Source organism: Pleurodeles waltl, chromosome 3_1 (genome assembly GCF_031143425.1).
Source record: "Pleurodeles waltl isolate 20211129_DDA chromosome 3_1, aPleWal1.hap1.20221129, whole genome shotgun sequence".
Taxonomy (NCBI): domain Eukaryota; kingdom Metazoa; phylum Chordata; class Amphibia; order Caudata; family Salamandridae; genus Pleurodeles; species Pleurodeles waltl.
The window spans coordinates 1,898,902,058-1,898,923,466 of NC_090440.1; the positions used below are offsets into that span (position 1 = coordinate 1,898,902,058).

The 21,409-nt window shown below is 45.4% G+C and overlaps 1 protein-coding gene across 1 annotated transcript in view; it reads right to left on the reverse strand.

Annotated features, from left to right (window-relative positions):
- FAM117B (family with sequence similarity 117 member B) overlaps positions 1-21,409 on the reverse strand; it is a 399,159-nt gene that overhangs the window by 299,906 nt on the left and 77,844 nt on the right. Inside the window, exon 3 of the mRNA XM_069226040.1 lies at positions 20,921-21,013. Within this exon, the coding sequence (XP_069082141.1) occupies positions 20,921-21,013 (93 nt within the window). The remainder of the gene's footprint in view (positions 1-20,920; positions 21,014-21,409) is intronic.

Sequence of the window (21,409 nt, forward strand, 5' to 3'; positions counted from 1 at the left end):
TGTGTACTAATGTTGTCGTGGCCACATGGGGGGCTATGAGTATCATGGTAAGAGAGGTTTGACAGTTTGTTGACCAGAAATGGAAGTAGTGGGAGAGGGGGGAAAAGCATAAGCAAATATCTCCGACCAGTTGATCCATAGAACATTGCCCTTGGACAGAGGGTGTAGGTGTCTGGATGAGAAGTTTTGGCATTTTGCGTTTGCTTGTGGCGAATGGGTCTATTTCTGGTCTCCCCCACTTTTGAAAGTGCTGCTGAAGTACCAGAGAGTGACTCTCCCATTCGTGTATCTGTTGGTGTGTTCTGCTTAGGAGATCCGCTAGATGATTGAGTATTCCTGGAATGTTTTCTGCTAGTAAGTGAATGTAACTGAATTGCCCATTTCTATATTGTTTGGGCTAGAAGGGACAATTGAGATGAATGTGTCCCGCCTTGTTTCTTTAAATACATGGTTGTCATATTGTCTGTTTTTTTATCAAGACAGTCTTGTGTTTGAGAAGTGGTTGAAACACTTTTAGGGCAAGGAACACAGCTAATAATTCTAAATGGTTTATGTGATAATTGAACTGTTTTGAATCCCATTCCCCTTGTATGGTAAAGTTGTTTAGATGAGCTCCCCAAACTATCATTGATGCATTTGTTTTTGTGGCTTGTAGATCCACCATTGAAGGGACTTGTGCGTTTGGCGGTCTAACACTAGATCTTGCAATTGACCCTGTGTTAGAGACCATTCCTGTGAGAGGCACTGTTGTAGCGTTCTCATATTTAGTCTTGCATGCAGTACTACTGCTATGCAGGATGCCATCATTCCCAATAGTCTCATGATAAATCTTACTGTGTATTGTTGATTTGCTGCATTTGTGGTATGAGGTTTTGGAAAGCTTGTATCCTTTGTGTATTTGGATAGGCTAAGGCTTTTAGTGTATTGAGAATAGCACCTAGGTAAGGTTTCACCTGTGCTGGCTGAGGATGGGACTTTTAGCAATGGAGAGTTAACCCTAATGTATGTAGGGTTTCTATTGTGTATTCAGTGTGTTGGTGACATTGGCTAATAAAATCAGGCAATATTATACAATCGTCTAGCTAAGGAAAGACGTGTTGTTTTCTTAGGTAAGCTGCTACTACCGCTAGACATTTTGTGAATACTCTTGGAGCTGTTGTTATGAGAATGGCAGAACTTTGAATTGGTAGTGTTTTCCCGCTATCACCAACCTTAGGTATTTTCTGTGAGCTGGATGTATGGGGATCTGAAAATGTGCATCTTTGAGATCTAATGCAGTCATGTAATCTTGTTTTTGTAGTAGTGGAATGACGTCCTGCAGAGTTACCATGTGAAAGTCTTCTGACAGGATATATAGATTTAATGGTCTGCGATCTAGAATGGGTCGGAGAGTGCCATCCTTTTCGGGAATGAGGAAGTATAGTGAGTATACCCCTGTTCCGTGTTGAGATCTTGGAACTAATTCTATTGCCTCTTTTAGCAGTAGCGATTGTACTCCTTTTTGTAACTGGGGACAGCCTGTGATAACGAGGAGGAATACTTGGAGGGGTAGAAACTAATTCTAGGCAATAACCATTGCGGATAATTCAAAGTACCTATTGGTCTGCGGTGATATTTTGCTATTGGGAGTGGAATTGCTGCAGTCTGCCCCCCACAGGAGATGTGTGGGGTTGTGGTATGCCGTTTTGACAGAGTAGGGACGCTTTTTGAGGCCTGGAATTTGCCTCTGGCTCTGAAATGTTGACCTCTATAAGAGCCTCTAAATCCCCCTCTCTGGTATTGTTGTTGACCTTGTTTAGATTGGGAGGTAGAAGCAACTGTAGATTGAGGCTTGAATCCTCCTCTAAATTGTTGCTTAGGAAAGGAGCCCCTATAAGGTGTTGTGTATAGGGCTCCCATTGCTTTAGCAGTGTGTCTGAATCTTTCCTGAGTTTCCCGATTGTGGTGTCAACCTCAGGACCAAACAGGTGTTTCTTGTCGAAAGGCATATTTAATACTGCCTGTTATATTTCTGGTTTGAATCCAGAAGATCGTAACCATGCATGTCTGCATATGGTTATAGCAGTGTTTACGCTCCTAGCTGCTGTATCTGCAGCATCAAAAGCAGACCTTATCTGGTTGTTACTTATTGCCTGACCTTCAACTATTTGTTGATCCCTCTTCTGATTTTCTTTTGGCAGGTGTTGTAATATTTCCTGAATCTCGTCCCAGTGTGCCCTATCGTATCTTGCTAGAAAGGCTTGTGAATTGGCAGTGCACCATTGGTTAGCTGCCTGTATAGCTATCCTTTTTTCAGCAGCATCAAACTTCCTGCTTTCTTTGTCAGGGGGAGGTGTATCCCCTGACGACTGACTATTGGCCCTCTTTCTGGCAGCATAGACAACAACAGAGTCTGGAGGTACCTGATGTGTGATATAAGCTGGATCTGTAGGTGCTGGCTTATATTTTTCATCTATGCGTGGTGTTAAAATCCTAGCCTTAACAGGTTCCCTAAATATTTCGTCTGCATGCCTGATCATAACACGCAGCATTGTCTTGGACTCCTGGAACTTGGTCCAGATATAAAAGGGATCTGGGTACACTGGTGCTTCGAAAGGACTTGGATCCTGTGGAGGCTCCTGTAACTGAGGTGGTTAATTTTCTTGTGATTTAGTTGATGAGGGTTTAAGTTATAGGACTATTAATTGCTAGAGATCTTCTATTTCTGCAGGTCACAATATGGTCAATGGTCGAAGTGTAGGGAAGAATGTTTTAGTTAGTTGTGTAATGAAGAGCGTTAGATTAAGAAGAGCTTTCAGACCAAGATATCAGACTCTTTAGAATGTAAAACTAGTCCTTTCCTTGTTTTCTAGTTGGCCAGTTAACAGATATTTAGATACAAAAAAAAAAAACTTTCTATGAGTGGGCATGGCCAAGCAATATGGCTGGAGGGAAGTGCTCCCAGTGAGCTCCCGTCACCCCGGCCCAATCCTGGGGTGCCTGGGACATTAGGTGCCCCCCTCGGCAAGGGAAGGTGCCCTAGCCATAGCGGCATACCCTAACCCCGTTTCCACGGTTGCTGGATCTCTGACTTTGGTGGTGCAGGGAAGACCATCTCAGGACGGGCGGAGCAAGGGAGAGGCATTGGCTGGGCTGTCCCCGGCAGACTTTCTGCCCTTTCTTTGATTTTTGTTGGTGGTCGGGCGGCCCCTGGAGGTGGAATTGCAGGCCGATTGGTCCTTTGATGTGCGTGGCCCTACCGGCGGGGCCGGTGCAGCCGCAGAGTTTGAGCGGCCCCCTGTGCATGAGAGGAGGGTGCCAGCTCGTGTGATAGCGCACTAGCAGACGGCTTGGATCGGGGCTTTGGGGCCAGCGCTAAAAGACGGGGAGGAGGAGAGGGGAGGGGAAGGCGAACGGCGGCAAACCAGTCAAGTTGGACCTGCAGTGGAGCAGCTGGAGTGCTCACAAGAGGATCGAGCTGCAGCCTGGAGGGGGAAGACCGAGGCTCTTCACTTGGAGAGCTGGCATGAGTGAGCTTGTGCCTAGTGGCGCACAGTCCGTGGTCCAGTTTCAGGCCATTGAGTGAAGGAGTATTGAGCATGGAGCGTGGAGCCTATTGGGCGCACCCGGATCACCTGAGTCCGGGACTGACTGCATGGAGGAATGGACATAATAGCGTCCCATGGTTGAGGGTTTTACGGAGCCAAGCGACTGATTTGGATTGTTTGAAGGGTGTTGCAGCTTCAAGGTAACTTTACCCCCCTTTTGGGTCAGGCGCGGCGGCGATACCTCAATTTTCTGGCTGATGGCGAGATGGGGCGACACCGGCAAATGGCCGCGTCGCAAGGGAACACCATGGAGCAGTACACCACGCCGGTGCCTCTGCCGCAATGCCAGACTCGTGTAGGGGGCCCGGAGATGTTCTGAGAGCGCCTGTGACTGTGGACAAGCCATCGCAAGCTGAACTTCTAGCACCTATGCAGGGTTCCAGGATAGCCCTTGAGGGGAAGATAGAGATGGTGGCGGTGGAAATGAACCTCCTCCGGGCGGACCTCCGAAAAGTTTCTGATAAGGTCAAAGTGGCAGAGGGCTTCATTGCGGAATTGCAGACGGAGGTGGGTGCTTCGCTAAAACAGATGAAGCAGGTCACTTCCACAGTCGGGATCCTGAAAGGAAGACTGGAAGACTCAGGACAGGTCCCTTCGGAATAATGTCCGCTTGCTGCGCGGAGGGTGCCAAGGCTGAAGGTTTTGTGGAGCGCTGGATAAGAGATGTTCTGCAGCCAGTCAGGCTGTCCAAGGTGTTTGTGCTCACAGGTCTTTGGTAGCACCTCTTCGGCCCTGGGCCCCTTCCGAAGGCTATCATTGCACATCTTTTGAATTACAAAGAGACTGTATCCTGTGGGCGGCCGTGAATCTGACAAGGCTGTCTTTGAGAATTGCAAAATTTCCATTTATCCTGACTATACGAACAAGGTTCAGAACTCTAGAAAGGGGTTTCTGGAGGTGATGGCCAAGCTCCGTGCCATGAACATCAGATATATGTTGTTGTATCCGGAAAGCTTGAAAGTGCTCTCTGGGGGAAAGTCCCACTTTTTTTGAATGCGTGGAGGAGGTTTGGAGATGGCTGGAGATGTGGGACAAAGTTACTCCTGGTAGATTTGGGTAGGCTGGCCTGGTGGCTCATCGGGTTTCTGGTATGGACTGTTCAGACTGGAGGGTCCGCGGGGACAGCCAGATGGAGGGCACCGCAGAACAGGGTGTTGACAACAGAATTGAGAATCAACAGGATGGTACAGTGGCAGTTCCTCGTCTGGCTGATGGACTGAGTGGGGCACTCGATAAGGGAGTAGAGAGGATCCCTGCGGACACTTGATTTTGTTTGCCCTTACTTGGACGCTGCTGTCGCGCCTTATTTTTTGGGGGGCCTGTGTCCATGCGGGAGGCACCTGTGCCGTATAGTGGGGGGGAGGAATGAGGCTGGGGGGGGGGGGGGGTATTTCGGGATAATGGTTAAGATTCTGAATTACGGGGGGAGGGGGCTTAACGTGCTTATTGGATTACGATAGGGCAGGTAGGTGGTGGTGGTAGGACATAGTAACTGGAGTGTTGGGGATAAGGCGGTTGTCCCAGGAGCATTTACACATAGGTATCTACAGTATGTTTTGATGAGTTTGTTCTACTGTTCTTTAGAGGTGGGCAATGAGATAATGGTTTATCAGGTTTGCATGTGTTTGAAGATCACAACAGCAGCTCATGTATGTATGTAGGAAGTGAAATAAGAACTCATCTTGCCTTCTCTCTTCGGGAGTGAGGTGGGGGGTGGAGAACTAGGGGGACATAAGATAACGAAGTCTTGGTGACCCCTCCTCTTATCGCCCGCTTAACATGCTGAATAGTGATGTTAAGATTCTGTGGAAGATATTGGCTACTCGGCTACGTTGAGTGATCCGGGTTTTGGTGCACAACGATCAATGCGGTTTTATTCCTGGCTGTAGTACGACCTATAACTTACGTCGCCTGGCACAAGTGTTGCATGAAACTGTGGGTGCGGAAGACAAATTGGTGCTAGCGTCATTGGACCTGGATAAGGCGTTTGACATGGTGGAGTGGGGTTACCGCCTACCGGTGCTGCAGGGAATGGGGTTTGGCCCACAATTTTGTGCGTGAGTGCGACTGCTGTATACTGTACCCTCCACGCGTGTTCGGTTGGGAGGAGAGCTCTCTGAATCTTCTGGAGGACAATGTAAACATAAATCAGAAATAGGGATCAACAGCAACCACTGCAACAGTAGTTCCCCTTAGCCTCCCCTCCCAGAGAAGATCCTCATGTAACCAATCCTTTCCTATATCATGAGTATCAGAGACACATCCTCCCCACAGTTGTCACCTTTCTGACCAAAACAAGGTTCACTTAATCAGCCATCATCATCAGTGCTCCACTCAGAGCTTTACTCATCCACACCAGTAAAACGTTCCAACAGTGTGTAATATACGTCCTGTGCACAAAATTGAAGTGCAAGAGTTTAAACCCGTTATTACATGACACCGTGCGCACCAGCGACAATGCCACAGCCCAGTCCACGTCCTCATGGGGTCCCCCAGTTCACCCTCCCAAGCCCTACGCGCAACACTTATCGCACCTGGTTGTTCTCCTCCCCCCCTCCCCTCCCTTGAAGAGCTTTATAAAACCAAATCAAATGAGTCTCCGCACCCCAATTTATCAGCCCACTCAACAACTTTGATTACTCAGTCCAAGATGTCTTTCACAAATTCAGGGACATTGTAGGTCTGTATGCCACCTCTGAGGCCATGTACTGGTTGATGAAAATTGCCTCCAGTTGAGAATTTAAGAGGGCAGATTTGCAGTCACCTTTTAAAAGAGGGAAAAAGTTACTGCCATTGAAAAAAATCAATCATAGACTTTATCAGACGGGACTATCATCAACAACGTACTTGGTTTAATTCGTGAGTTTGCAGCCAATGTAGAAAGATTGGTGGTCGTTGAAAATGGTCTTGTTGCTGAAGGAGCAGTTGTCAAGGGGTTGGTCATTAATGAGACAGACACAGATGAGGCCTGTACCATAGGTCTCAACGGGGATGACGTCAATAATTTACTTTTTTTTCATCATTGATGAGGATTACGAAGTCATCACCAGTGATAACAGCAGTTTATTTAGGGTGTCAAAAGCTGGATTTTCCCCGCAGATTAGTATTGGTCCTTTCTGGTTCTGGGGAAACTCCAGTTTATGCCTGGGAGGCAGAAGTTCCAGGCACTTCAAGCTGGAAATCCAATTTTGGAAATTCCATGTAACTTTTTTTGTGCTGCCTTTTTGGAAATGGTTAGTGGAACACGTTTTCACAGAATCATCCCCAGTCGATAGGGCATCCTCCTATCAGGGGAGGTGGAACTTGGTGGTGTTTTTTTTTCTCAAGTAAATAAAGTGCTAACCTACTCTCTGTAGCCTTCAGAGTCTTGGAAGGAAAGATTTTACAGATGCTGCGGTGGGAAGCCTTGTGCACAGGACAAAGGAAATCAATACACTGCTCCTGTGGATCATCTGTATGGATTTTTATCTGTCCTCAGGCAGAGAAGGAATTGAAATGGATTATGAAACTTACCCTGTAAGCATCTGTTTGTGGCATGTAGTGCTGTAGATTCACAGCTCCACATACTTCTGCCATCCAGTGTTGGGTCCAATTGTGTGAAAGTTGATTTTCTTCAAAGAAGGTTCGAGTCACGAGCCAAAGTGACTCCTCCTCTCTGTGATAATACGCATGGACATCAACTCCATTGTTAGATTGTTTTCCCGCAGCAGGGTGAGAATGGAGTGTGAGTAAGTGTTAGTTAAAAAGATGTCCATGCATATGAAAGTATAAGAAGGTACTGCAACAGTCACAAATGTGCAGGGAGAAAGGCAGTTGCATGTGAATCTACAGCACTACATGCCACGAACAGGTGCTTACAGGGTAAATCTGTTCAATGGCATGCATGGCTGTAGAAATATATGCTCTGCATAGACTATAAAGCAGTGCCATCCAGAAAGCGGTGGCTAACCAGTGGGTGTGGCAGTAGTTTGAAAAAGGGTACGTAGCGCTGCCTGTCCCGCATTGGTTTGTTGGTATGCTAATACATACAGACAATAATGTTTAGTGAAAGTGTGTGGAATAGACCATGCAGCTCCTTACAAATCTCAGCTATTGGTATATTGCCCAGAAAGCAATAGAAGCCCTTATCTTGCTGGTAGTGTGCTCTGAGGTCTGGGTAAATTTATTTTAGCTTTAGTGTAATGTCTGAAGACACAATTATCTATCTGGAGATACCCAATTTAGATATGGGCTTTCCTTTGTGAGCAGATGAAAAGACAAAGAGTTGCGTAGTTTTACAAACCTCTTTAGTTCTGTCAATACAGTACATTAAAGCTCTTTTACATCTAGGGTATGAAGGGTCCTTTCTGCACCTAAATCATGTTGCGGACAGAAAACAGGCAATTCAACTGACTGAGGTCGAAAGCAGAGACTACCTTTGAAGGAATTTTGGGTTAGTTCAAAGAACTACTCTATCTCTGTGTAGTTGGAAGACTGGTTCTTCCTATGTTAGTGTCCGGAGCTCACTGACACGCCTAAGTGAAGTGATTGCCACTAAAAAGGCTATCTTCCAAGATAGGAAGTGAGAAGAGCAGTTATGCAAAGGTTCGAATGGTGGACCCATAAGTCTGGTAAGTACAATTGTAAGATTCCAAGCAGGTGCAGGGGAAACCCTGGGTGGAATTACTCTTAAGGCCTTTCATGAATGCCTTAATGACTGGTACTTTAAACAATGATAAATACGGTCTTTTGCAGGTAGGCAGCTACTGCAGCTAAATGAAGCCGCACTGAAGTGTACATTAGGCCAGAGGTCTGCAAATGAAGTAAATGGAAGACAATTTTTTGACCAGTTGCATCAAAAGGGGTCAATGTGTTTAACATGGCAGTAGAAAAAAATATATATTTTTCACTTAGCAGCCTAACACGCTCTTGTCGTGGGCTTACGTGCTTCCTTGTGAATGGTCATGCATTCTGGTGAGAGATTCACGTTGCCGAATTCTACGACTTCAGGAGCTACATTGCAAGGTTGAGTTCCTTTGGATTTGGGTGCCTGACAAGGCCAGGATTCTGAGTGAGAACATCTGTGTTGAGGGGGAAGTTTCTCATACGGCACTACTGAGAGCTCGAGTAGTGTGGAGAACCATGGTTGTCAAGCCCAAGTGGTAGCTACCCGAATGAGGGCGAGAGGGGCTTGCCTGAGCTTCCGAACCACAAAGAGGAGAAGTGGGAGAGGTGGAAAAGCATAGGCAAATATCCCTGACCAAATCGTTCACAGAGCAGGGGCCTGTGATAGTGAGTGTGGGAGTCCGGAGGCGAATTCTGGGCACTCTGCATTGTCTGCAGTTGCAAACAGGTCTATCAGTGGAAACCCCACCTGTTGAAGTATGGGATGAGGACTCGGGGTGGAGTTCCCACTCTTGGACTTGTTGCCGCATCCTGCTGAGGAGGTCGGATAAGTTGCTGTTTGTCCCTGGGAGGTGTTACGCTAACAAGTGTATGTTGTGATGTAGTGCCCCACGCCAAATCGTCTGATAGGTGTGATAACTGTAGTGTGTGTCCCGCATCTGTTTTTGTAAATAGAACTGTTTGTCTGAACCAAGACAACGTTGCCTTTTAGGTGAACTAGAAAAGCTGTTAATGCCAAGTGAACTGCCTGAATCTCCAGGTAGTTAATGTGGAGACGTTGGTGTATGGTGTCCCAGAGACCCTGAACTGTGAGATTGTGTAGCAGTGCAGCCCCTCCTCTGAAGAATGCGTCCACTCTGCCAATTATCTGGGGAACAGGCTCTAGGAACAGCTGCCCCTTTGACAGGTTTTGTGTGTTCCACCACTGCAGAGAGTGATGTGTGCGGCTGTCTACCAACGCTAGATCCTGTAACTGATTCTGTGACTGAGACCATTGACTCGTCAGACATTCCTGCAGTGTACGCATATGCAGTTTTGCATATGGCACTATTGCAATACAAGTCGCCATCATGGCTAAAAATCTTTGAACTGTTCTGACTGTTCCATGTTGATTGGGGTGCAATTGATGTAGCAGCGTGCTGATGTGAATCCTGGCTGCATTTGGGTAAGCTAGACCCAATTGTGTGTTGAAAATAGCCACTAGATAAGGCGGAGTCTGAAGGATGAAGATGTGATTTTTTAATGCTGATTGAAGGTCTAATATAGGCCGTAGTGAACGGTCTTTTTTTTTGGAATGAGGAAGTATATGGAGTATACTTCTGAACATTGTTGTTTTAGAGGAACAAGGTCTATGGCCCCTTTTTTGCAAGAGATCCTGTTATTCTTGTTTGAGCACGGTTTGTTGTTCTATTGAGAGTTTGTGTCTGCAAGGCGGGATGTTTGGAGGAGTTTTGATGAGCTCCAGACTATCATGATGGATAACATCCAACACCGACTGGTTTGTTAAGTTTTTCTAGGCAGGGAAGAAAAATTGTTTTCGGCCCACAACAGGTGTTAAATAGGTCAGGGGAAATGAGAATTGAGTCACTGCTTAGAGGTGGAGGGTGTGGTGAGGGTGGAAGCACCCTTTCCACACCCATCAATTATTCCCTCTATATGTACCTCTATAATATTCTCTTGAAGAGGAGGTGTCATGCTGTTGCCTACAGGAAGAGGTAGAGGCATCTGGTGTTGTTGCTTTGGTGCCCTGTTTGTATGCTGGACGCCAAAAGGAACCACAACGAGTGGGAGTTTGGAACGCCTCCCATTAATTTGGCAAATTCTGTATCTTCAGGAATCCCCTCCCCCACAATCCCCAGCATAAGACTGTGGGGAGCCTTGTGTAGTCATGCCTCCTATATTGCTAAGAGTGATGTGGTGAAGAATGTTGTGGTGGTGAAGAAGGACTGAGGAGAAGGAGGCAAAGGTGGCTGTAGAGGACTGGTTGCAATGGCCTTTTTCTTAGGAGCCATAGGTAGGTTGATAGCCTTGTCAAAATAGAGATCATGCTTGGATGGAGAAGTCACTGAATGGACTGAATTTGCCAAAAGCCAACCAGTAGAAGGTTGGATATGTATCTCCTGCTTCGGATCAAGCCTTTCCTTCATGGTCCGAGGATCAGTTTTGGTGCTGAACTTGGTCTTTGCTTCAGTGCAGAGGTGGTTTGAGCCGATGAGGCAGATGGCTTGCATGACACCAAGATTGGTCAGCTTGGTGTGGCAGGAGGTTTCGGTTTGGCTTTTGATGCCAGGTCAGAGGGCAGGCCAACCTTAGCAAATGTTTGGTGCCTACCAGGACCTGTTGGTACTGGTGGCCTGGGAGCAGAATTTTCAGTTGGAACAATTGTCTATTAGTGGGCTGGACTGGGGCATGAGTACTCACTGCGCGCTGCTCTGAAGGAAGGCCCTGCATCTGTAGACCAAGTCCTATGTCGGAGTCAGAGCAGGAGTCTGGTATGCCAAGGGTGTCCTTCAGGACTGCTGAGACCGCGTGAAATTCCTCCTCTGCCTGTTTGATCTTCAATCGGATAGATTGACAGGCCGCAGAGAGGCCTCACAGTTTTCTTTGTTGGGGTCGAGAGACACAGGCTGCAAACCTGAAGGAAGTCTGCATGTGGGTATTTCCATGGCAGTTGGGATAGAATCGAAAAGGAGTTCGGTCCATTAGCAGTGCATCGTTGGTCTAAGCCGATGAGACAAGAAAGAAAGCCCGAAATGGTGAGGCCCAAAGGCTGCGACCATAGATCTTCAAATCGACAACCAAATGACTGATTCTATTTAAAAAAAAAAAAAACAACAGTGGAGCGCAAATGAAAATAATACAGACGGGTGTAGAGGTTAACAACTAATCAAAGAGGACCCGAAACGGTTTAAAACCGGAGAGCACATCCAGATGGTGGAAAGGAACAATCTAACAATGGAGTTGATGCCCATCCACATTACCACTGACAGGAGGAGTCTCTTTGACACATGAATGGAGAGACTTCTTCAAAGAAAAACAACTTGCACACATCCATACCCAACACTAGATGGCAGGAGTATGCAGAGCAAGCGTATCTTCAGCCACAAATACCATTTGTTTTCTTTTAGTCATTATGACAGAGAAAGAGTAGAAGTCTTCCTGGCCCAGAAAAAAGGAGCTCTACCACAAAATTAGTAACATGATGCAGAGTACTTTAAAAGCTAATCATAAGGTTGGTTAATTCCAGGGTACACCAGGAAAGTAACAGGATACGGTCACAGAAGTTAGAGAAAAACTCTTCTTGGGGCTCCCTCACAAGTGGGGTAAAAATCTGAGCTATGGGAGTAGGAGAGATTAGCACTACCACCTCATTGACTGAAGTTTGTGTTGGTTCAAATGAGGGAGATATGCTACTAAACAAACACTATTGTGAGGCTCATGATCCAGTTTTGGAGAAGGATTATGTTACGCATCTGTTTGTGGCATGTAGAATCACATCCTCTACATATTCCTGTCGCCATCTAGTGCTGGGTTCAGAGTGGTAAAAGTTGTTTTTCTTCGAAGAAAGATTTTCCAGTCACAAGATCGAGTGGCTCCTCTCGATGATAATTGCAAAAGGGCATCAACTCCTTTGTTAAATTGCTTTCCCGCAGGCAGGTGAGAAAGAAGTGGAAAGGTATGTGTAAGAGAACAGTGATGTACATGCTGACCTATAGATACATATCTACAGAAGTTGCAATTGTAACTGCCATAGGTGTCCGGTGACGAGGAAGGGCGCATGTGAATCTACAGCACTAAATGCCACAAACAAATGCTTGCAGGGTGAGTAAAGTAACTATCTATTTGATGGCGTGTGGCTGTGGACACCCATGCTCTGCACAGACTGTAAGGCAGACCCTCCTTAAAAGTGGTGGATAGCCTGTAGCTCCTTTTTTAGGAGGGCAGTGGGCTGCAGGTTGTGAAGAGAAAAGAGCTCTCTCTGTAACCACATCTGGCTGTGAGAAGAAAACTGGGAGCTCCATAGACTAGTTTAGGTGAAATTGAGAAACAACCGTAGGTACAAATTTAAGATTCTTGGAGATCACCAAAACGCCTGAGTGAAGTGATGGTGACTAAGAAAGCCACTTTTCATGAGAGGAATGGAAGTGAGCATGACTGAAGCTGCTCAAAAGGAGGTCCAATGAGTCTAGTGAGTACAATGCTAAGGTTTCATAAGGGGGCTGGTGGCATATGAGGTAGAATAACTCGTTTGCGTCCCTCCATTAAAGCCTTAGCTGGAATTTTGAATAGTGAGGTATGTTGTCTATTTTGGAGATATGCAGCTATTTCTGCAAGATGCAAGTGAAAGCAAGGGTAAACAAGATTTAATTTCTGCAAATGAAGCAGATAGCTACCAAATTCTTGTACTGTATCTTTTGTTGGATAAATGTGCTTGGGTTTTCAGGAGCAAACAAAATGTTTCCATTTTGCAGCATAACAAGCTCTAGTGTTTGGTCTGCGTGCTGCCACAGGATTGTTCATAAATTCAGCAGGCAAACCAAGGTAGCCAAACTTGACCTCAGGAGCCATATTGCAAGGCTGAGTGAATTGGGGTCAGATTTGCCATTGATTCTGTGTAAGAAGGTCCAGCCGGTTGGGACAGCTTCTCGTGTGGGACTACTGAGACATATAGGAGAGTGGTGAACCAAGGCTGGCGTGCCCATGTGGGAGCCACAAGGATCATGTTGAGAGATGTTTGCCTGAGTTTCCGAACCAGAAAAGGAATGAGGGGGAGAGGTGGAAAAACATAGGCAAATATCCCTGACCAACTCATCCATAGAATGTTGCCCTTGGATAGTGGTTGTGGGTACCTGGAGGCCAAGTTTGGGCATTTTGTGTTTTCTGCTGTGGCAAAAAGGTCTATGCGAGGAGCCCCCCACACTTTTTGAAGTACGACTGGAAAAGTTGTGGGTGGAGTTCCAACTTGTGGACGTATTTCTACATCTGCTGAACAGGTCTGCAAAGATATAATCCGTCCCTGGGAGATATTCTGCCAAAAAGTGAATGTGGTGGTAAAGACCCCACTTTCATATGGTCCGAGACAGGTGTGAAGACCGTGTCCCATCCCCCAACCCCACCCTCTCCCCGTTATTTTGGAAGTAATACATGGCTGTCATGTTGTCTGTCTGGACAACGACAACCTTGTGAGAAAGGTGAGGAAGGAAAACTTTCAGTGCTAGGAACAACGTCGAAAGCTCCAAGCAGTTGATGTGTAGGGACTGGTGTCTGGCATCCTATAGACCTTGTGCTGTCAAGTCTTAGAGGTGAGTACCCCCAACCCATCTGTGATGAATCTGTGGTTTGTGTGATCCAAGGCACAGGGTATAGAAAAGGCTGGCCCTTCAAGAGGTTGTTGGTTTTGCACCATTACAGAGAATGGTGCGTTTGGCAATCTAACACTAGATTGAGACCACTGGAGAGAGAGAGAAACTGTTGTAGGGGGGACGCACATGTAGTCTTGCATGGTGATGTACGGCAATGCAAGAAACCATCATCACCCAAGAGACACATGGTGTCCCTTATTGTATAATATTGGTCTTCCTGAAACTGAGCCAGAAGTGTCAGAAAATTCCGAATGGCGCAGGATTGGAGTATGCTAACCCTAAGTGTGCGTTCAATATTCCTCCCAAGTAAGGCTGAATTTGTAGAGATGAGATTTGGGAATGTTGAGAGTGAACCCTACGTTGTGAAGGAGATCCACTGTCAACTGACTGAATTGTTGACACTAATGCAGTTTTCTGGCTTTAATGAGCCAGTCATACAGGTATAGAAAGACATGGACATTTTGTCTTCGCAGGTGCACTGCGACCACTGCCAAGCATTTTGTGAATACTCAGGAAGCGATAGTCAACCTGAACGAAAGGACTTTGAATTGCTAATGTTTTCTTACAATGACGAATCTTAAGTATTTGCAATGTGCATGGTGGATTGGTATGGGAAAGTATACATCCTTCAGATCTAGAACAGTCATGAAAGACGCCTTGTTGCAGAAGTGGAATGACATTCTGAAGACATTGTGAAGTGACACCACATGGAAGTGTTCTGATAGGATGTACTTGTTTAAATTAAAAAAGATACAGAGGTTGCCAAACCAATGGGGGAAGTTTCCAAACTCCCACTCGTCATGGTTCCTTACGGAGTCCAATATACACACAGGGCACCAAAGCAACACCACCAGATGCCTCTAGCTCTTCCTATAGGCAAAAGCATGACACCTCCCCTTCAAGAGAGAGGAAGTCAGGTGTGACTTCGGCACATTTAAAGTGAACCCCAGCGAATGCAGGCAGTTCGACAGTCTGGGGTTAACCTGCCTTTAACTGCCAATCGTCAAGATAGGGGAAGACCGATACCCCAGACCTGAGAGATGAGCTGCGGCCACCGCCATCACCTTGGTGAACACCCCAGGGGCACTGGAAAGGCCAAAGGGAAGCACAGTGGACTGAAAGTGCTTGTGGCCTATCTTGAAATGCAGGTAACGTCTGGGCAGGCAAGTTGGGGAGGTGAAAATACGCATCCTGCAAGTTCAACACTACCAGCCAGTCTCCTTGGTCTAGAGCAGACAAGACCAGAGCCAAAGTGAGCATCTTGAATTTCACCTTTTTGAGGACAAGATTTATGGTTTGCAGATCTAGAATATGGCGAAGGGTATCGGAAAGTAGCGGGAATAAAAACCACTGCCTACTTCTGATAGCAGAACACTTTCTGTTGGAAATGGGGTCTCTAGTTGGCAGTCTGGGTAAGGGAGTCAGACACCTAAGATAACCCCTGCTCACCCTCTTGGTGGCTTGGCACGAGCAGTCAGGTTTGTCTCAGAGGCAATGTGTAAATTTTTAGCACTCACACACAGTAACAGTGAAAACACCACTAAAGTACACCACACCAGTTTAGAAAAATAGTCAATAATTATCTGAGTAAAACAAGACCAAAACAACAAACATCCAACATACACAAGAAGATATATACACATTTTTAAAGTTTAAAAAAAGTCTTAATCCATGGGAATCAATGGATGCATTGTTTTAGCACATAGTACCTGGCGTGCATCAAAAATAAAGCTGCAGGAGAGTTGATGAATCAGAAAAGCAAGCAATGCATTGATTCCTTCCTTGCAAGTGAGCCCGTGGTTCGATTCCTTTCCAACTGGGTATGCGATGTGCTGATTCTTTCCCCGCAGGACAACAATCAAATCGATTTTCAGCCAAGCAGCCTCAGTTTCTTGCGCTGATGTTAAAGATTTGACGCCCAGAGACGATGTGTGGAAAATTCAGATGCACACAATGATGGATCAGCGCTGAAGCAGGCGATGTGTCGATTTCCCTGTCTTTTTGGCTTCTGATCTCCTGTTATGATCCTGTGCTGAACTTTCATTTTGCTAGCTTTATGACTCTGGGCATTTTACCGCTGCATCGATTTTTCAGCCATGGTGTGGGTGCTGTGTCAATTTTTCTGTTGCAATGGCTGCGGTGCGTCGATTTTCCTTTAGGTCACAAGATTCCACTTCAAAGGGCCCAGGTACTGGATTTGGCACCACTTGGCAAGTCAGGACTCTCAGCAGAAGAGATGGCACTGGCAGATGAAGCTTTGATGTCCCTGAGACTTAACAGCGGCAAGCTCAAACCTTGGCAAGCAGGATGTAGAAAGTAAAGTTCAGTCCTTTCACTCCCAGTGCAGAAGCCAACAAAGCAACAGGGAGAGTGGCACGTCCTCCTCAAGCATTCAGCTCTTCTCCCTAGCAGAATGTTCTCAGTCCAGAAGTGTTCTGAAGTTGTGGGGTCAGCAGTCCAATACGTATTCTCATTTCTGCCTTTGAAATAGGCAAATGTCAAAAGGGAAGTCTTTGTAGTGCACAAGACCCTGCCTCTCCCTGTCCTGGCCTCAGACACCCCCCAGGGGGTTGGAGACTGATTTATGTAAAGACAGACACAGCCCTTTGCAGGTGCAAGTGTCAGCTCCTCCCTCCACTCTAGCCCAGGAAGACCCATCAGGATATTCAGGACACATCTCAGCTCCCTTCGTGTGACTGTCTAGAGTGAATTCACAAACAGCCCAATTGTCAGTCTGACCCAGACGTGTATTTCACAGACAGGCAGAGACTGGTGAAGCAAGAAAATGCCTACTTCCTAAAAGTGGCATTTTCAAACTTACAATCTAAAAACCAACTTCACAAGAAGATGTATTTTTTAATTGTGAGTTTAAAGACCCCAAACACCACATCGCTATCTGCTCCCAATAGCAAACTGCACTTAAAAGATATTTCAAGGCACTCCTCATGTTACCCTGTCGTAGCGATAGGCCTTGCAATAGTGAAAACTGAATTGAGCAGTATTTCTCCATCAAGACATGTAAAAACACACTAGTATATGTCCTATCTTTTAAATATACTGCACCCTGCCAATGGGTCTGTCTCGGGCCTACCTTAGGGGTATTGTATTTAGTAATAGAGAATGTTTGGGCCTAGCAAGTGGGTGCCCTTGCCGGGTCAAACTGGCAGTTTAAAACTGCACACAGACACTGCAGTGGCAGGTCTCATACCAGTTTACAGGGCTACTCATGTGGGTGGCACAATCACTGCTGCAGGCCCACTATTAACATTTGATTTACAGGCCATGGGCACCTCTAGAGCACTTTACTAGGGACTTACTAGTAAATCAAATATGTCAATAACTGAGAAAACCAATCACCTACACAATTTAGACAGAAAGCACTTACACTTTAGCACTTCGCAGTGGGTGGTAAAGTGCCCAGAATCCTAAAGCCAGCAAAAATGAAGTTCAGCAGAGGGTTATAACAGGAGGTCGGAAGCCAAAAAGACAGGGGAACACATCTAGAGCTCACAGGTCTAACACTTATATAGCCCCCTTGTCAAGGATGTAGTCGTTGAGGCTAGACGCATAGGACAGCAGGGGGTATTCTCCTCTTTGCCCGTGAGGTTGAAAACACCTGATATGCATATACAGGATTGTCGAGTCAGAAATACGTTGCTTCTGAGGATGTGTTTTATCACCAATCTTATGGATATCTTGTGCTCTATTAACAAGAATTAGCCCTGAAGAAGCCAGCTGCTACTCATGCAGCACTGACAAAACACGTGTTGGCATTGGTTTGGGCACTGAAACTGTACAGAGTTTCTTATATGAACTGAGAAAAAAAAAGAAATTAAACTGGAGAAATTGGGTGAGATGAAATTGGCAGAGATGTTGGAATCTTAAGGAACATCTTTTGACATATGAGAAAAAGTATTAAAGCTGGAACAGTGATTTGTGAATACTACATGGTCTGATTATTGTGTGCTCCAAGGTTTCAAAAGTACTGTGGATGTATTCATTGAGGGAAATACGGTGGCTTTCCTCACTTCTTGTGCACCAGCTGCTACTGCTGCCTTGTTACGATTCATACTACAATTGGCACTTAGTGAGAGCGCCATAATTCCCAACCACCCGCATAAACTCAAGTGCACCACCGAGAGAGGTTCGAGGTCAAGGACCTCTGCTGCCCTCTTCACCACCATTGCATAAGACGCTTCCTCCTCCTAAGCCATGGTGGGTGGAGAGAACAAGTCAGTGTCTGGAGAGGTGCCCAGTCCACTGGCATCTCCTAGTTCCTCATACCAGTGCAATGATGTTGGGGCCTCTAACTGGTATTTAAAAGGGCTGGTGCCACCAAGGGTGTCACAATCGGTGCCAGAGAAGGTTGTGTTGGCATGACTGGCACCAATCGGGATTTGTGAATACTCATCAGAGCTGAGGCCGGAGTAGTCTGCCCAGGACCTGATGGGTACTCCTCTGTCCCCGAGGGGCCCGAAGGTGCTCCAGAGGGGTCAGCCCACTTAAAGACGAGATGCAGGGCCTCGTGTAATTCTTTACCATTGAGTGGGGGTCGCAGTGGCTCCTCGATACGGGGAGAGGCTCTGAGTCAGACCTGGCAACGGCTCTGTAGAATAGTGTCAGATGTCCCTCACTCAATGGGTCAGCCAACGGACGAGGTGAAGTCAAAGTCCCACCCCGTCACCCCTCCCCACCACCCCCCCCAGGTGCCCCATGGACCTTAAGTGTGATTAAGAGGACTTGGGGCTCCTGGAGCACTCCTGCAACCTTCTCCTCGATCGGGACGAAATCTCCTGTGAGTCACGCTTGCTGGCGTCGACCGCTGATCCGCAAGCAGCTTTAGGGACCGCTCCCTCAAAGCTTTTGGCGTGGAAAGAAAAGAAGTGATGTCTGCGTGTCAGGGCAGCACCTACATAGGTGACCGCGGAGTCACTTTCAGTGCCAATGACGCTGTGTGGAAACAAATGAAAATACCAGACAGCACGCAGGAGTACGCTCACACAAAAGTTTCTGTGTCCAGTCTGAAGCCTCAGGAGATTCAAAGGTAAGGAAGTCTCTATCAATGAATACAATACTGTTAAAACATAAAAGAGAGACAGAAAACCAAACTGAACGGAGTTGAAGGGACGGAGCAGAGTCACACACGTATAAACCCAGCAGAGAGAAAAACAAACAAAGGAGTGATGCCCATGCGCAATATTACCAACAGGAGGAGTCACTCAATTGCACAACTTGAAAGACTTATTCAAAGAAAAACAAAACTTGCACCACTCTAGGCCCATGGAGAGCATGTGTATCTACAGCCACACATGCCATTGAACAAAATATTTCTGTAAAAGTGTCTTCAACCTCAGACAAGTCCTTGTACATCAGCATACCAGTTCTCATCCCTCTTGTGTTACACGGCATCATGATTGTTAAAAAAAAAAAAAAAGTCATGACTGTGGAGCTAGAAAGAAAGTAACTGGGACTACAAACTGCTACTGAATGAAGTGGCAAGAAAATCTATGGGGATGGTGGTTTGAGACCAAACGCAGGGCTGTAGTACAGTTTCAAGAGGATCTTCCCAAACTGTTAACTTTCACAGCTGTGTCGCTGAAAGGATAGGTGACAGATTACCACATCAGGCTACTGGAGCTTAGGTGGTACATCTTGCTCAAGCTTTTCCATTTGTTCCCAAAGATATACTGTGTTCCGATTCAAACAGATTACACCAGCACTTCGAACTACCTCACAAAGTTAGGGGACACAAGATCATGAACTTATGAAGTCCATTCGATCTGGAGTTGGGTCATTCTAGACAAATATTCAATAAAGGCAATTCATCTCCCAGCTGTGACAAATACATCAGCAGATCCACTGGACAGAACGTTGGTGGAATATCATGAATGAGTCACAGACAACAACATTTTGCACAATATATTATACAATTGGAGCTTCCCACAGACAGAAATCTTTGCAAGTTTCCATGAACTAGGGATATTGAGCAATGCCTTTACTTTTTGACCAGATGAGAAGGAAGTTTCTGATTTTCTGTGAATTCCAACGAGAAAATAAGAAAACGTTCCAAAGCAAAAATGATTCGGATCATTCCAGGATGCCAAAGACAGTCGTGGTACACATACCTCCTACACATGTCAGAGGGACTACACAAGAAGGTGAAGTGCAGACAGCCTGTAAGCCAGGCAACAGGGACGAACCTAGCACTCCCAGCCTACCTTATTCACCAATTCGTTTTAGTTAGATAATTCCAACTGCTATACAATACTGTTGCTTATTCATCACATTCTGGCGAAACTGCCATGCTCTTCTATTAAATTGTGTATGACCATTAGTGAACATTCTACAACATAAAAGGAAAGGCTTTTTTTCTTCCAACTCTGCATCACATGCATTTCATTTTCAATTAAGTTATCAACAACCCAGTTTTTTTTTTTTTTTTAACCAGACAAGAGCTTTGGGATGGCAAACAGTATAGGCAACTAGTAGTATAAGGCATGACAGAATATGGAAACATCTGGATCCTTCAATGAACTCCGCTACACTTTCACCTTCAACTGCTCCTACCTATTTTGATCCATTCCCCTCAATTTGCTATGGTTTATTTTAGATGTTATTCTGCATTATTGTTTTTATAATATGAATGGGTCTTTTTGTCTTAATAAAAACAAATGAAGGCTATAGTATTTATCTACATTTAAAAATGCATTTTTTGTTAAACAAATGTTTATGCATATACTCAAAAATATTCTGGGGTAAAGCACAGAGGCTGGACTATTCAAGCAGTCAATGAAGATTCTTTAAGAATGCAGAACTAGGGTTACAAATAACTCGCCCTTACATGTAGTATCACACATTCAATGATTTAGGTACCTTTTAGTTTTACTGAAATAAATTTGAAAGTATGTCACCATTTCTGAATAGCTTTCGGTCTCACCATCCATATTCAATGAGTTCAAGTAGGCTACCCAGACTTTCAAATGAGTAAAAACGATCACAGAGACTTCTCAGAACTGTATTGCACACCATGATAAAGTCTATTAAAGAAAATCCCTTGCCACAACTTTTCTAAAGAATATATCCAACCTCTTTAAGTTGGTCGTTACTACCCCAAGACGCTGAACGCTTGTGAGAACCTTTCTTCTTTTCATTGTATTCTTCTGCCCAAGCAGCCTCAGTCTGTAATAAACAAACAAAAGTTGGCATTTTAACTCTCGAGATGCACAGAAATGAAACACCAACCAAATTCAAGGATTAAACAATGATGAATTTACAAGGTGGCCGACTGCTCTTCCCAGGCAAATTGAGTACGTAGAGATACGTTGTAGAATTTAAAAAAAACAAAGACCCAGTTGAATATATTAAAAATAACAAATAAAAAAAGAAGAAAAAGAAACTGGTATATTTTCTTGAAACATTCAATAAGGATAGACACATGTATCTACTAAATAGGCATGGGTTAAGTTTCAATCCAATGTTTCCAAATTGCGACTTAAGCAGTAATCAATTTGTGATGAATAAATATTTACCCCATCCCAATGCATTATACAAACTTCAATAATATTCAAGATTACC